The sequence below is a fragment of the Chelonia mydas genome, chromosome 15 (assembly GCF_015237465.2).
Source record: "Chelonia mydas isolate rCheMyd1 chromosome 15, rCheMyd1.pri.v2, whole genome shotgun sequence".
Taxonomy (NCBI): Eukaryota; Metazoa; Chordata; order Testudines; family Cheloniidae; genus Chelonia; species Chelonia mydas.
The window spans coordinates 29,087,814-29,105,284 of NC_057856.1; the positions used below are offsets into that span (position 1 = coordinate 29,087,814).

Below are 17,471 nucleotides of genomic sequence, written 5' to 3' on the forward strand. Positions count from 1 at the left end.
TAACGCTGTCAGGCTGCACACTGCCAAGCCTAGCCCATTGGGTTTCATTTTTCATGTACATCTTCACAGTGTGGACCAGGGTCTCGTGGGTCACCGTTTACCTCCTTTAACTTAACAGTAAAAAATCTGAGAGCCACCAGCTCCCATCCCACGCAACACAGCTTGTTCAGGATGCCGGTTAGGCTTGTGCCACTTGACAAATGCAGGGCTGGTTGCTTTAAGGCAGAGACACCAGAACGTTTGAAAGTCATGTGGCTACAGCTCTGCCTCCTTTCTCTTTCTCTGCCTCTTTTAAAGGTCTATGCATGACAGAGTCACATGTCCCAGGTGGTGGAGAGCAGCTGGATGTAATAAAAGATGCCTTTGATGGAGCACTCCCTTTGGAGAGGGAGGAGGTCTGAACATAGGCCTGGGAGCTAGGAACTTCAACTCTGACACTAACTCCCTCCATCCCTCTGGACAAGTCATTTTACTTGTCTCGAGTGCCCCATTTGTACAGTACAGGGTGGTTGTGAGCTATAATTCATAGGGGAGAGATTTTCAAAGGCACAAATGGACTTTAGGTGCCCAACTCAACTGACTGTCAATCACAATCAGAAGGGTAAGGTCAAGAGAGTTAAAAAAAATGAAACTGGTTAATGTGAATCCTAATGATTTGTGATGGCACTTCAACAGAAACCACCAAATGAAATAGTCATCTACTCAATTTCGCTTAGCGTCAATATGAGATATTAAGGACCAGATTCTGCTCTTCCTCAGACTGGTGTAATTCTGTAACAACTCAGTTGACTTCAGAAGATTACATCAGTGTAAATCTGCAATAACAAATCATCATATAGCCCTAAGTAAATGTTGGGTTCATCAGAGCTTAAAGCACATGGGAGCTATTACTCTTCATTGCTTGAGATGACAAATGTGCTCCTAAGTTGGCTATTAAAAAATATTAACAGAGCTGATTAGGTGTGTGATTCTATTTGCAGTCTAACAGCTTAAAGGCCAGATTCTAATATTTGTGCCTGCTAAAGGTTAGATCTAAATGTGCCCATGCATGATGCTTCTCCTGTTAGTGATGGGATTGACAAGGTCTGAAGTGCTAATTTAACAGAAAGAAAAGGAGTACTTGTGGCACCTTAGAGACTAACCAATTTATTTGAGCATAAGCTTTCGTGAGCTTCATGCATCCGATGAAGTGAGCTGTAGCTCACGAAAGCTTATGCTCAAATAAATTGGTTAGTCTCTAAGGTGCCACAAGTACTCCTTTTCTTTTTGCGAATACAGACTAACACGGCTATTACTCTGAAACCTGTAATTTAACAGAAACACTCCAGATCTTCATTACATGTTTCCAGTATTTTAGCTCTATCAATTTGTAACTAACATTTGATGAATTGCCACAATTCTAGGGCCTGGACAAACAGAAGGTTCTGAAATTGTATAACGTGAAATTACCTAGTTGGCTAAATCTTATTCCTAGTGGGCAAGTGACCATTAAAAACACAATCACAGCTGGCACTGTTTGGAACCCTGTGTAATTGAGATAATTTGTTCATTTCAGTGTATACAAGCTATACTTAAGCTCTAGGCTCTGCCAACAGTCTCAACAGAGATTCCCAGGATGAACAGAACTGGAGATTTTCCTTCCTACTTCAGGGTTGAGGCACATAAGGGAAAGGGGGGTGGAAGCTTGCACTGCCGTGGTCCACCTTGTACCTGCTCTGTAGACGAAAGATCCCAATCTCCAGGGGCTGCCAATCAGCACTGTTTGCCTCTCAGTTCTCCACAACAATTACACACTGTCATGAAGCAAAGCCAAAAGTAGGTCAAATGTCAATAAATATGTTCCCTGGAAACAAAGGAGGGTCTTGCGCTGGAAGAAGTGATGAGAGAGCTTCAGAAATGGCCTGAGAGTCCAGTAAGTTCAGAGAAACCTCAAAAAGCTTAACCCTCCTGTCCACTCCCAGACACTACCATCACAACCCAGTCCCATTCTGTAGCTATTGCTTACTCCTACCCCAGCAGATAGGTGTCTCCGTCCAGATGGGTTGTGGCTTCTACTGTAGCTGCACATTAAGAATGTACAACCTCAGGTTACAGAGTGCTTGAAGCCCATTGGTCATTTTGACCCAGATATGAAGGAAATTCCATCCGTGAATTACCGGACAGCAGAAGGAGAATAAATCATTTGAGGGTTAAAGGGACATTGTCAGGTCAAATATGGCCTGAAATTTTATAAAAATAATCATTTGCAAAATCTAACGCCAGTATGTTTCCATCAAATACAATCTGAATGGGAAGGTTTAACAAATAAACATTCCTTTGCAGTGTATGCAGCACTGAGGACGAGAGTGGAATCTGCTAGAAAGTTACTACAGACGGACAGTCTATTCTAATGCACAAGCTATGTGCATTTCAAAAAGTAAACAAAGATCTTAAATAATGAAAAGTAAATCAAGTCTTTAAAGCCCTTTCAGTTTTCATAAGCTATGGGTTATTTATAAAGGAGTTAAGAAAACGTGTAATTTTTCACCTTACAGTATCCCTTCAAGTGTAAAACAAATACACAATTAAGGGTCTAATTTTTAAAACCTACAGATCCAACTGAAATCAGTGGGAGTTTCAGATGTCTAGGATATCTAAAAATCAGGACACAAATATCCTGTGAAACTACTGACCCTTCATAACACCTGCAGTTATCAAGGTCCCATAATGGATTACACATCTAGGACAGCAAAAGCATCATTACTGTAAAAACTATTAATTTATTCAACATAAAATATCAAGTGTGGAATCAAACTATCCAATGTTGCATTATTAACATAGGAACAAAAAGAATATTGTACAACAAGCTCAATATACACAAAGTTTTTTAAACATTAAAATGTATCCAGCTTAGAAACTGTACATTCAAACACAAGATAACATTCAATGTTCTTTCAGCAAGCATTTAGGAATACTAAATCACTTGTCAGAGCATGCTGGGAGAATTACATTCCCCACAACAGCTCTGCACATTAATTAATTGGACAGTTAACGTATCTGTGAACCCCACAATTCTGTTTGCTCCTAAGTTTAATTCAAAATGATCTCATTTTATTTTATTTTTTAAAATGAACTAGCTATATTAATTCCTTCCCCAGTGAAAAATACACAACAGTGTTTAAAACAAAATCTTTGGAAGCTTAATTATCTACATTAATAATGTTGCCATATTAACAAAATATGACGTGACTATTTATAGGCTATAGTGCATCAACTGAAATGTTCTTCAGCTTTTCTCAGTGGACATGCTGGAACATCCTCCTCCATTATTAACAACATTCAGGGACACTCACTTGAGCTGCTTAAAGGCCAGATCCTGCTCCCACTCAAGTCAGTAGCAAAACTCCTATTGACTTCAGTGACACAGAATCAGTTCTTAAGGGCCCAATCCTGTCCCCTTTTACCTGGAGTCTGATTCAAAGGGCATGGGAGTCAGTGGAAAGACTCCTATTGACTTTAATGGGCTTTCCATCAGGCCTCAGGTAGGGACCACTGTTCTTGACTGAAGGCCTATGAATTATAGTTACTTCAGCAGGGCTGATCCTGGTATTTTTATAGAAAGGTACATTTTTCAATGCAGCATTTATATAAAATGAAAAGCAAAAATGCCTCTAAATGGCTTTTTGTAATATTGTAAATGTCATAGGTTAAACAGGTACCAGCTTCTCAACAGGATTAAAAGCCTTTACATAGCCTATAAATATCTATTAAAATGAAATATTTTATTGGAAGTGTGTGTATATAAATACACACATATATACACACACACACACACATACACTTCACATAAAACTCTCTGAATGCACATTTTGAAGGCCATTGCAATATCATATCTTCAAACTGTTGAATGCTGACTCAAAAATCAAAGCAGTGTGTGCATATGACCATTTGAAAGGCAGAAGTAGATTTTTAAGTAGAGGAGGAGCTCAATAGCAAGCTAAAAGGCTCATTAGCTAGCCTGTTAACACAGCAATCCTGTGAGGTTGTAGGTTTCATGCATATGTTCTCTCCTCTAACACACTTACAATGAATCGAGTTTTCAAAAGAGCCTCCAATTCTGGGCATCCAACTAACTGCCAGCGCAACTCACTGCAAGCACAAATGATAGAAGTTGGGTGTCTAACCATGCGTCCCATCAGGTAACGATCTAAATTCTATCATTTGTGCTTGCAACTGGTTACAGGTGCCAAATTACAGACCAGGCTTAGGCCCTATATAGTGTTTTCATTGCAAGGTTCAGGGACCACCTTACACAGCTGTGCTCATGAATCCAAAAGCTAATAGGAGTTGCACTCTGGCTATCTGAATGTTACAATATGCAATTTAAACCCATTCAGGGCTTGTTTCTCCCCTCAGAAATATGCTGTATATCTTGTGTACATTACCAGGAGAGCCCCAGGTAAACAAGCAGGTGTGCCACATGAATTTGAGGGCAGCACTGAGCCACTCTAGTTGCATAATACATGAGGGAGGGATATCCAGTTAGAATCTGAATGGTGAGGAGATAAGGAGGAACTACTCCCATTATCTTCTAATTAAGAATACTTTCTGTTCACTTTAGATCAGCGGTTCTCAAACTGTAGGTCGGGACCACCAGTGGGTTGTGACCCCATTTTAATGGGGTGGCCAGGGCTGACTTAGATTTGCTGGGGCCTGGGGCTGACTCCCGAGCCCTACCGCCCAGGGCCAAAGCCAAAGCACAAGGGCTTCAGCCCTTGGTGGCAGGGTTCAAGTTACAGGCCCCCTGCCTGGGGATGTAGCCCTTGGGCTTCAGCTTGGCACCCCGCCTGGAGTGCTGGGGCTCGGGCGGGCTCAGGCATCGGTCCCCCATCCTGGGGTCTTGTCGTAATTTTTGTTGTCAGAAGGGGGTCATGGTGCAAGGACGTTTGAGAACCCCTCCTTTAGATTGATTGGAACTTTTAGCATATTGGAGAGTCAACACTGAATACCGAACTAATAGACAGGCAGAGATACTCATACCAATGCAAAGTGTTAGTATTAGAAATGGACAACATTCTCCTATGACATCAAACACATATAAAGCTGGATATCTCTGAACTGAATTACATTTTCATATTAACATTAATATGAAAATGTAACATTAACCTGTTCAGACCAGCCAGCTATTTCTGGAGTACTTCATTGTAACCACCATCTTTTAATGCTAGGTGAATATTTAGACTTTGGGTCCCTTGTCAGTCTTACACCTTCTGCACCATAAGACACCTCCAGGCAGAATGCCAACAATTGACTTGGCCTTTCCTGGTAATTTGGAGATCTTCAAATTCCTTTAAGGAATTTCCCATGTGTAATTTCATATAATGGTATAAGTTAAACAGCCTAGGAGTACTTGTGGCACCTTAGAGACTAACAAATTTATTTGAGCATAAGCTTTCGTGAGCTACAGCTCACTTCATGGGATGCATTCAGTGGAAAATACAGTGGGGAGATTTATATACACAGAGAACATGAAACAATGGGTGTTACCATACACACTGTAACAAGAGTGATCACTTAAGGTGAGCTATTACCAGCAGGAGAGCGGGGGTGGGGGGACCTTTTGTAGTGATAATCAAGGTGGGCCATTTCCAGCAGTTGACAAGAACATCTGAGAAACAGTGGGAGGTGGAGGGGGGGGGGAACATGGAGAAATAGTTTTACTTTGTGTAATGACCCATCCACTCCCAGTCTCTATTCAAGCCTAAGTTAATTGTATCCAGTTTGCAAATTAATTCCAATTCAGCAGTCTCTCGTTGGAGTCTGTTTTTGAAGTTTTTTTGTTGAAGTATTGCCTCTTTTAGGTCCGTAATCGAGTGACCAGACAGACTGAAGTGTTCAACTAGTTTATAAATGTTATAATTCTTGACGTCTGATTTGTGTCCATTTATTCTTTTACGTAGAGACTGTCCAGTTTGACCAATGTACATGGCAGAGGGGCATTGCTGACACATGGTGGCATATATCACATGTAGATTGTGTTCTCTTATTTTGCACCCATCGGCATACTCAGTGAACTATTTCAGCCCCAGAGAAAAGGCCTTTTCCATGGCTTGATCCACCATGTAGTTAAATATGGTCTTGTGCAAAATCCATAGCATGCACAACCCTATATTTCTGTGAAGCGACTGACCAGACATATTATGGAAAACACATGGCTTCCCACAGCCTAGCGACTAGAATTAAGCACCTCTCAGTTACTTTTGATGGTGTATTCCATAGGCTGGATTTCTGGAAAAATACCAAGACCCATGGATGATAACTGTCTGATTTTGTTACACCTTTCTTTGCCTTACATCCATCAAGTTTTGAAATCTGAATCCCCATTCTCAGACAGATTCCTTACAAACCAAAAGGCTACACAGATAGTACATATGAATTGAGTTGTCCTCACCTGAACTATACCACTCCCTGTGGTGAGAGAAAGAACTGTATCAACTACACCAAAATTGCTAGGGGAGAGTCAATCTTCTACTGATGACACTGGTATAGCTCTTCCCAGGACTTCTTCTCATTTAAGATATGACGCCAGTTACATTCCTTCATAACTTGCCATTACATTCCATGTACAACTGGCAGCTACCCTAGAGCTCTACCCAGCTGACAGAGAACCTGCTCCTGTTGGGAGACACATGAAGGCAGTTCCATCGAAAGTGCTACAAGCAGCTGTTCAGATTAAGACAATTGTGTCATAGGCATTGGCTACACCACTATGGGAATGTACTTACGCAAATTGAACAGAAACATATCTGGACCCATGCAGTAAACCACAGCGTGCATCTCCACACACACAGAGACATCAGGACAGCTGAAGCAGTCTTCACCAATGCAACAGACAGAGGGCTCAATGCTTCTGGCAAAAGGTAAATTCTGTTCCAAACCGCTAGAATTTACATTTCTTATATAATGTCCCATTTCTACATCCAACAGCACTCTTCACAGACTCAAACTACTCTGCCTTGAGGAAAGCAAACACTCAAGATACATTCCAAACAACCTTCTCAGTGCCTGGTAATTTCCAAGGAACAGAACTTATAGGCAAGGGAACTGGAAAGCATTGGTTGGTTTGCTGTTACAACAGGTTGTTGTTGATGACTAAAAAGTGCAAGGCAGGCATCTAATTTAAAAACCCTATTCTGTAGTGTATGGAACCCACCGTGTGCTATGCCAGGTACACAGTAAATATTAATCTTTTGCGTTTAGGCATCAAAAGTACTGGTTTTTTTTAAAATTACAAGCTGATACTGAATTGCATTCAGTTAGCTATTTGCTTGACACAGGACATTTTAAGCTCAGTATCTGACCATGCAAGCACAACAGACTATTAAAAATCCCCTTCTCTCTGAACTTCAAATGACATCCTGATCAAATGTCTCTCATTACACAAGTAAATTTTTATGAGTGTGAGCAAAGAGTAGGAAAGACACAATTTGCTTAGGTCCAAATCAAAAGTTCCTGCATTTTGACACATGACATTGGCAGTGACAGCACGGTCGGCTTTATACGCTTGGTTTTTAAAAATACAATTCTTGCTTGTTTCACCCTTCCTTGCAAGGGGGCAGGGGGGGCTCTTGTCCTATCATTCCTGTGATCCAGAATTTGACCTGGTGACTCCCATGTTGTGGGATCCTCTCCCAACCATCTCTTGTCCCCATTCTCTGTGGCTGGACTCCTGCAGACCACGCCCTTTGGTTTCAATGGGCAAAAAACAGGAAGCCAAGGCTGCCAACAGGCAGCATCCACTGTAAACCACCAGAGTTAAATAGACTGAAGATTCCAGCATCACCTATGGGAAAGTCAGTGAAAGGGTAAGAAAGGACGAACTGAATCCATTGCTAAAGAAAACAAGACTGGGGTAGAAATGTTAACTCCTTTAGGGGAAAACATCACTTTTTAAAAGCCACTATATTACATACTTTTCTTTCTTTTTAGATAATACGTATCCCTTAAATACACAGAGAATACCTGGGATTAAGATTCACATCACCCATCTGAGATAGGCTAATGTTATTCTGACTTCATAGATAGGGAAACCATGGCAGAGAAATTAACTGACTTGCCCAAGGCCAGTGTCAGAGCTAGGACTTCCTGGCTCCCAGTCCTGTAGTCAGACCACTAGGCTACCCTCTCTCTTAGGAGTCTCATGAAAGTGATTTGCAACCATGCAAATAAAATAAGGAACAGAAAATAGCTTCTCACACTTCACGTACTGACCCATTTGTCAGTTCTGTCATTTTTACTGTCTCCCTCCCTTTTGAATGGGTCCTTCAGTCTTTTCCTTCTCCAGCAAGTCCTGATGGACTGGAATGAAAACCCCATATCTGAACAATACCTGCTTTGGGAAGGTTCAGCTCTGAACTTCGTGGCTCAGATCCATTGCTAACAGAAATATATGTCAGTGTCTGGAACTCATCAATAGTCTCTACTTCAACCACTCTCTGTGCCTGCTTATTCCATTTGTTTTTGTTATTGCCCTTTGAATGAAAAAATCTTGCCTGAGCTCCCTGCTTATTCTGATTTTCTTATTCTTCAGATTTTATCCACTAATCCTGATCCTCTGGCTAGTGTGAAAAATGCCTCTTTATTGACTTTAATATTATATCACTTTAAAGTCTCCTATATTCCAGTTCAGCTTAGAAAAGAGACAACTAAGGGGGAAATAATAGAGTTCTATAAAATTATGAAGAGGGTGGAGAAAGTGAATAGGGAAGTGCTGTTTATCCCTTCCCATAACATAAGAACGAGGGGTCTCCCAATGAAATCAATACGTGGCAAGTTTAAAACAACAAAAGGAAGTACTTCTTCACACAACGCACAGTCAAGCTGTGGAACTCCTTGCCAGGGGATGTTGTGAAGGCCAAAAGTATAATTGGGTTCATAAAAGAATTAAATAAGTTCATGGAAAATAGGTACATCAATGGCTATTAGCCAAGAAAGTCAAGGATGCAACCCCATGCCCTCGGTGTCCCTAAACCTTCAACTGCCAGACGCTGAGACTGGATGACGGGATGGATCACTTGAAATTGCCCTGTTCTGTTCATTCTCTCTGAAGCATCTGGCAATGGTCACTGTCAGAAGACAGGATACTGGGCTAGATGGGCCACTGGTCTGACCCAATCTGGCCATTCCTATGTTCTTATGAGAAATGGATCATCTCTCTCAAGGTTCAAAGATCAGAAAAACGTGGAGGCCTGTTACCATCTTGGTTGCCCTGCACACACCCTCTCCAGTGCAACAATCCCCTTTCAGTGGTGTGGTGACTACTACTATAGATGGAATCCACTTCAGGCTCAGTGACACTCTCAGAATCCGCATCCCTTGGGATAGCATGGGAAGAGGTAGGCCACCCAAGTGTGGGTTTTTGAGTGCATTATGCCTGTGGAGACTCAAGAAGGTGCAGTGCTCCTGGCATGCGGTGGTGAGAGCAGACATCTAGCTCAGATGACGCACAGGTCTCCAGTCAATTCCCAATGTGTAGAGATAATGGGGCAATGGCCAGGCCCTACCCTTCTAGCCTATGTCCTCCTGAGATACTGATCACTATGAGCAGTGTTAATGGCACCCTATACTGTCATGTATGGGTCTCTATTGTGTGGGAGCAATGGTGGGAAAAGGGCACTACATTAGGGGCTAACCTCGTTTGGCTTCAGGTGCCCCCACTGCCTCAGTTTCCCTTCCTCCCCAGTTAGTCAGACCTCTCCCTGTGGATATTTTCACAATAACCCTCCCCGTTAGCAGTCTGATTTATTTACATGAAGTTCAAAACACCACAAGTCTTCCATGCAGCCTTCCGTGAGGGCACGGCCCTTGGTGCAGGGTTCTTAGTCCTATCCCTGCTGAGGCTTGTTCCCCCCCTGGCCTTTCCTAGCTGGCTCCTGCTCCCTGCAGGTTTGCACTCTGCAAGCCACCTGCATGGAACCACTCACAAAGCCCCTTCACCTGCTTTGAGACTCTCCCACAACTGACCTCAGACTGTCCTTATATCCCCCAGCAGGCCTGATTCCTACTCACATGCTCCCATCATGTGACCCCTGGATTGAAAGGTAAATCAGTCACAGGAGAGGCTGAGTCCAGCTCTCCCTTAAAGGGCTAGCTCACCCTCTGACAGGCACCAATGTACTTCCTCCACTCCAGCATACTTGGGTGAAGGCCGCCATCAACTGGCCCTTAATACAGAAAGGCCGTTTTCTCCATCGCATTCCTGTGCTACTAAAATGTTTGGAAGAGAGGGATTTTTACCTGTGCAATAAATGGAGTTATTAAGGCTCCCACTCTGGCCATTCCACTGCATGTTCCCAGGCCCAGAGCACGAGTAGCTGTTGGGTAAACCTGGAGACAAAGCATCAGCACATTAACCCTAGGATACAGCTCTCTTCCTACCTTACATCTCTTTATCAAAGAGCGATACTAAATGTAAGTTCTGTCAGGTCTATAACTCTCAGACAACATAATGGCTTAAGAAATTGTAGCCTGTATAAGGCCTATTATGAGATGATCATAAAATTCAGCTGTCCCACCAGGGCCTCATTCCCATTAAACCTTCTTGTTACAAAAATGACCGTACTCACCTCAGGAGTGTAAACATAAGCAGCCTGAAATCCTCCTGAAATGAAAGCCCTTGCGATGAAGAGCAGCACAGTAAGAACATTTCTGTGAGAATAAGGAGAGCAGGGGTTGGGTTGTTCAGTTCAGTCTTTATTTGAATTTAGAGACAAGTAGCAATTAAAAAAAGATGCTAAATTTTATTAGCTAGATCCATTTTATTTTTTATTGACCCTCCTCCATTTTTCTGGACCTTTAATACAAGGATGGTTCAAAAAAATCTGTGATCACTACAGACACCTGGGCTTTTCTAAGAGTCTGCATTTCGACAGAGCACTATCAACAGCCAGTGACCAGTGAAGTAAATTACGTGTACTAGTCCCAGCCTAAAGATATTTGGATGAGGAAAATATGCACTAAATGATTGACCTTACATTAGTCTGACACTGGGATAACTCAACTGGAGCACAATTGGAGTAAATGAGATCAGAATCAGGCTGTGGGCTTCCTGTGTAAAGGTGTGAAATTGGACACACTTGGTTATGTATTCATATTGCTAGGATTTATTATTATTATTTATACAGTGCCTGAAAGTGTTCTAGGAGCTCTCTCTACACAAAACAGTCCAGCAACAACTAAGATGCCATTTCTGTGCCCCCCACCCTCAGCCCCAGAGTAGAGAAAGAACTGTGCACAAGTGACAGGAAGGCCAAAATATTCCAAAAGGCCCAACACTCATAATCAGAGGCAGATTTTCCAAAGAGCTCAGCGCACTGAGTCAATGGTGGGTGCTCAGCTCTTGTGAAAATCTGGCCATAAGCGTCACAATGGAAGATGCTGGGTGCTGTGAACTTTGGAAAATCTGGCCTCAGTTGTGGGTTCTGAGCAGTCAAAAATTTAGCCCTGAGCTCTTTGGAAAAGTGGGCCCTAACTGGCTGCAATGCCAAAATACAGGTTCCTTCCAGCAGTGCAGTAATTTCCAAATTCTTAGGTCAAATGTACCAGTTTTCCAGGCCAAGACCTCAACTTCACTAGTCAGTGCCTATCGCTTGCCCTATAATTGCACATTCTAATCCATAACACGGCTTAGACTGCTCTGAACCTCAGTCTTACAATTAAAGGCCAAGCTCTGCTGCGAATTGGCACGAGTAACTGAATGGGAGGCAGGTACACAGCAGTGGATTCCAGCCCAGAGGTACACCATTCATTTGGCAAGGGGGAAACCTAGATAACTGACTGCAAAACTAGAGATACCACCATCACTACATGTAACGGTAGTTGAGACCCACTGCACAAGACTTGATTTAGAACTTTTTTCCTACTTTGATGTCAACTATTACCCCCTTTGGCGTATTCTGAACACTGGACTTTGGAGAAGACAGGCTTTCTCCCCACCTGCCTCTTTTATTTTTCTTCTAAACACTCTGTAGAGAAAAGCCTAACTTTCCTTTGAAATCTTTTCACAAATTAACTTGGTCAGTTCTTGACTCTTAAAACCATCACCTTCAACCTATTGTCCCATATGGAAGAGTAAATGAATCAGGGGGTTTAGTTTTCACTTTGTGTTGCGTACCTTCCAACGCAGAGAAATAACAGAAGACTACAAAACGAGAAGACAAAAAAGGACAGCGCCATGGTTTTTTTACGGCCTATCCGATCAATAATCCATAGGGTCACCAGGACACCTGTATGGGAAGAGAAATTGATTGGCCCACATCTGTGGAATGAGTTCAGATTGAGCTGCAGCATCCAGCAATTACCACATGATGTTATTTGGCTTTGTAATTTATTTCCTTTTTGTGTGAACCTGTTGCAAGGAAAGGAGTCAGACTGGCGATCCAAGGGAAGGGGGTTCTCCATGGACAAAACGTGTATAACACAGGCAGTGGGCAGTGGAGTTGCACTCACACCAGAGCTGGATTTCTCTGAGCTGAGATTTTAATCCAGAGCAGTGATAATATGCTGAATCACTGCCTTGTGATATGCCATCTCAAGCCGATTAATACCTAGGGATATAGTTATAAGTCTAATGGAACAATATTCATATTGCTACCACATGTCACCTATCTTTCTTGCTCTATCGTCACACTGCTCATTTAAATAATGGTGACTTTAAAAGTCATGGCTCTGATGGTGTGCAAGGCTGTGCACAGAAGGGGTTGAAGGAAGCAGGTCCAACACTGAGTAACCATACCTAGGATCCTTTAAAAATAATTCTGGAAAGCCAACACCTGGAAGAAAGTTTATATGACTCTGCTGCTTCAACAGAAATTAATTGGATGATAAAATCCTATTGAATTGTTACTCTGCCTCAGAATACATGGCACGCAGTTTGGATTTGGAGCCATAACCAGACTGGCCACTGTGGCTTCTCAAGACACTTTCCAGAGACTGCTTCTGCAGTAAGCCTCCATTCAGCGATGCACTGGCACTTATACGGTCACTTACCTGGGAACTCCGATAAAGTGGTCCAGAGCAGATCAGTGTAGTCTTCCTCTGTCAGATACTCACAGGCCAGGCTGCATTTTGCCTTAACTGCTTTCCTTCTACTGGAAACTGTGGGAGGAGAAAAAGAAGCACTTGTGATATTTTAAGTAATCTCTTCTCTGCTGACCCTCCCATACGCCTGCTGTGCTTCTGTGATTCTGTAAACTTGCTGCTGAAACCAGTGGAGTGGATGTGGCTGGAATTCAGCAGCACAGCAGGTGCACTTTACCGGACTTTGTCGTACCCGGAACACCGAGCCAAAACCAAACCGTTCCTAAGCAGTCTTGCTTCTAGTAGGATGTAACCCTGACCTGCAGACTCATGATTTACACTATTTTTTAAATCAGAACAGGCTTCTGTGACCTCAGGCTAGTGATGTCGGTAATCCCAACTGTAAAATGGGGATAATAATATCTTACCTACACCACAGGAGGGTTGTGAGGGTTAACTCATTAGGATTCATAAAGAGATTCAAGAAGCTTGGATAGAAGGTGCTACAGAAAAGCAAAGTATTATGATTATTTATTCTATTGCTTTAAACAAGATCTTGGCAGGGGGTTAGACTACACCCTTGCGGTCCCTTCTAACCATATGGTTCTATGATTCTGAGATCCACAGACCAGCACTCCTGTTTCCCCCTTTAACCCAAACCCCTTTCCTCTTCCTGGTTCTTATTGCCAAACCCTCTCTCATGATCCTTCCTTTTAAAATACAAGGTCAATGTCAGTTGTCTACAGTGTTTTGTATTCCCTTTCCAAAGGTCTTTAACCTTCCTCACATTCACCCAAAGCATACAACACATCATACTTGTATAGCGCCTTCTAGCACAGGATGTGAGTGATTCTCTGTAGCACAAGCAGGTGTGCTCTACCAGTACAGACTCCTCTACTTTGCCAGGTAGGTCAAAATTACAAGTGGGGAAATTGAGGCTTAAATGGTGAAGTGACTTGTCCAATGCCTTACAGCAAGTTAGTGACAGAGCTAGGAAAAGAACCAGTAGTCTTGTTTCCTAGACCTGCATTTTAATCACCAGACCACACTGTCTCCCAATAACTACCCACATTTTTCTAGTATCCAAAGTTAGATTTCTCATTCTATTCCCAGGCTGCTAGGCAAACCCTGAATTGATACCTTCTCACAGCAATACCCATCCCTTTTGTATAATTTCCCAACCACCAGGGTGTGTTCCCTAATTCAGAACACAGTAACACTCACCCTAGGGGAATCTAATTTTCAAGGAGTTTTAAAGATCTTCTTTATACAGTTAAAACACTGACAATAACACAACAAACTGCAACAGAAAAGATGCTGAATTTCTATGCAAATCTTTTCCCCCAGCAGTTCTTTACATTTCAAGCACCCAGAAGCCCTATGGCAGCTGGCAATTTTCTCTATTTCAGACCTAATTAGGCCTGGGAGTGGCAAATCTGGAAAGTCACATTTATGGAATCACACTTTACTCAACAAGAATAGATACTTGCCTCTAATAAGCCTCCACTGCTATTTCACAACTTGGATTTGGGGAATCCTTCCTGTGGCCACCACAGAACCCCTATGCATCAAGCAGCAAGCAGGATACAGGAGCTGACTTATGTTCAAAATTAACAAACTCTTAACAAGGTTTCCTAAAGTGTGCACTAGAAATTGTGACCCTTTCCAAGCCTTCAGCAAAAGCTGGTCCAATAAAAGGAATCCCACCTTTTTTTTCTCATCTACAGGGCATATTTAGAAAGAAGAGAAGAGCTAATACTCACTGCTGCAGACATCCCCTGCTTGAAAGAGCTCTGTAGTTAATAAAACTAACCCATAATAAGAAAAGGCATTGGAAAACCTGCGAGGAAGGAAATGAGAGAGGAAGTCTGAGATGGTCAGACATATAATATAATGAGCACTGTGAATCAAAATGGAACCTAACGGAAGTGAGGACTTCCATTAAATACTTTCTTAAAGTATGGTTCCTACTTCCACCCAGAAAATGAATAGGCCACTGGATCTTGAGTGAATGTTATTTGGTGGTTTAAGAAATTACAGTGTCATGCAGGTTTGAGGGGAGTGAGATTTTCTCCATTTTAGTGATATTGTAAATGCATCCATTGAAAAACATACATAAGCATGCTGGCATTGAACAGTTTATATCTCCTCTTACCATATAAGCCAAAGCAACAATGTTGTCCATCTAAACTGGGGTGTGAAAAGGTCCCTCATTTTCCCCCGGTCTTCCTGTTTTGAAACAAGCAAAAATACAGCTGTTTGATTTGGTTTCTATTTAAAATTGATTTCGGGTCATAAAGAGTCAGAGGAAACTTGATTGCATGGAATCACATGCTTCCACTCTTATGTCGGGCCATCTGATATATATTACACAGCTTACGGCCAGATATTCAGGCCCTGTTCAGGTCCCTTCATGCACATGAGCAGTATAAAGGAGCCACAATTTGGTCGCAGCTGCCAAGTTAAGAATTCCCCTGCCAGAAGAAATTCTCAGCTGGTGTAAAGTCATCAGAGCTGGCTCATACCACCCCAGCACACGGGGAGGAAGAGAGAGTGTCAGCATGTAGAGAGGGACACAGCTCTATTATGCCAATTCACAGGTGGTGTATGATCTCTTAGGGATGACAGCTAGTAGCTGCTGTAAATTAGAACAGCCTCTAGATAGCTCTAATTTAGGTTGGGGCTGAGGCCAAGGCAGCTTGAGACTCAAGGGGCTGTAAGCACCTCCTTGATGACTCTCCTCCCCATCTCCTGTGCAGGATGGATCTTGGAACAGGACAGCATCTGATCCATAGTTTTGTGGTTTAGAAAAAACATTTTGCAATCCAACCCTAAAAACCAAACCTCCAAAGCAAGCAAAGCATTTCTTCACTTCTCAGCAGGAGAATTTTGGCTGGCCCAAGAATTTCTGAAGGACAAAGAGGCAAGCCAGCCTGTGCAGAACTTCCCCAAAGTTTGGGTGTGCTCTGGGATTTGGGGTTGTCTCATTATAGAGATGGGGGCTAGCTGCAAAATTCAGATTCAACTTGGGGTCCAAAATTCCACATATAGTTCTGAGGTGTTCAGGTCTGGGGTTCTGATTTGGGCCCTTCAGTATTCTCATGGTCTGAGTCTCAGTATAAAGAAGCCTAAAAGTGAGCGTAAATGTAATTTATGCCCATTTTAAAGGCCCCTTTACACTGCCACAATTTTTAGTATAAATCAGAATGAGGCCCTTGGTGTAATTCCCCATTAATTTAGCATATGTGATCACTTCTCATTAGTGTTTATTACTGGTAAAGATGTGAAAATTAAACTTAACACTGATTACTTGTGAAAGTAGCACAGTTTCTATTATATCCAGTATTGTTAATATGTCTGTTTCCTGTACTCACCTGTCTGGAAATGATTAATTTTCCCAGAGGCATTGGAGCTCCATTTTCTGCTGCTATCCGCTTCAAAGTGGCAATAGCCTTCTCTTGGTTTCCAGATAACACATCATATCTTGCACTTTCTGGCAGCCACTATGAAAGCAAAGCACAGCAGATCAGATCAGACACAATATTGTCAACGACAGGACAATAAACTGACTGGGGCAGATGTGAGTAGTCCCATTAACTGCAATGAGATGCGAAAGCTTGCAGAACCAGCCCTTGATGAATTACAGATTTTTCTTTCTGCAACAGGCTTTAAGAAATTCCAGATACCCCTTTCATCATATCATCAGGCATCCATCCCTAAACCTATCCCACAAGAGGTCTCCTCCATTACTTGCTTTTTATTCTTGAAAGATTTGACTATATCTTTGGAATTTTTTGGTATTACATTCACAGCAGGAATGGCAAAACAGTCAATTAGTTAGCAGGAGTCTGAAGATATTCAAAATTGTCCATTTTTAAAGTATTTTTTTAACACATAAGATTTTAAAACACCTTTGTAATTATCTGGAGAGATTCCTGAAAAACAATGACAATGGCTAAAAAATAACAGCAGCCAAATAGTCAAATTATTACTCAGACAGGAGTGTATATATAGCTTGTAAGGGAATGGGTTGCTATCACATATACTTTCATCAAACAGGGTAGACAAGTTCAAGTGTCACTAATATGTGAATCTGTTTAAGAATCTGACCTGTAATATATAAATAGCATATCATGCTGAGATTGCCATGCGCTCTGAGAGTTTTTAATTGACAACAGATTAGATGGAAGCTGTGACTTGCAGTAAAATTATTTAAGGGTCCCAAGATGAATCAGAAAATAACTGATTTTAATAAGAGTAAGAGGTTGATTCCACTGAATTTGACTGAAACTGCATGAGTAAATTAGAGAGAGAATCCCAGTTCTGACTGGTTTCACAGAACTCCAAACTATCAGCGTTCTACAGTAGGGCATCAGATTACAAGCATTACATCATCAGAACAACTCTCATTGAGA

The 17,471-nt window shown here is 42.0% G+C and overlaps 1 protein-coding gene across 4 annotated transcripts in view; it reads right to left on the bottom strand.

Annotated features, from left to right (window-relative positions):
• Positions 1-2,739: 2,739 nt before the first annotated feature.
• LOC102942381 (SV2 related protein) overlaps positions 2,740-17,471 on the bottom strand; it is a 35,161-nt gene continuing 20,429 nt past the window's right edge. For 3 of the 4 annotated variants that reach the window (XM_007058331.3, XM_043529908.1, XM_043529906.1), the window contains 8 exons: positions 16,431-16,559; positions 15,212-15,285; positions 14,820-14,896; positions 13,027-13,134; positions 12,152-12,263; positions 10,605-10,686; positions 10,276-10,365; positions 2,740-7,822 (listed from right to left, as the gene is read on the bottom strand). In XM_007058331.3, coding sequence (XP_007058393.1) covers positions 7,616-7,822; positions 10,276-10,365; positions 10,605-10,686; positions 12,152-12,263; positions 13,027-13,134; positions 14,820-14,896; positions 15,212-15,285; positions 16,431-16,559 — 879 coding nt within the window. In that variant the 3' untranslated portion in view covers positions 2,740-7,615. The remainder of the gene's footprint in view (positions 7,823-10,275; positions 10,366-10,604; positions 10,687-12,151; positions 12,264-13,026; positions 13,135-14,819; positions 14,897-15,211; positions 15,286-16,430; positions 16,560-17,471) is intronic. The other variant, XR_006286079.1, reaches the window with a different exon arrangement.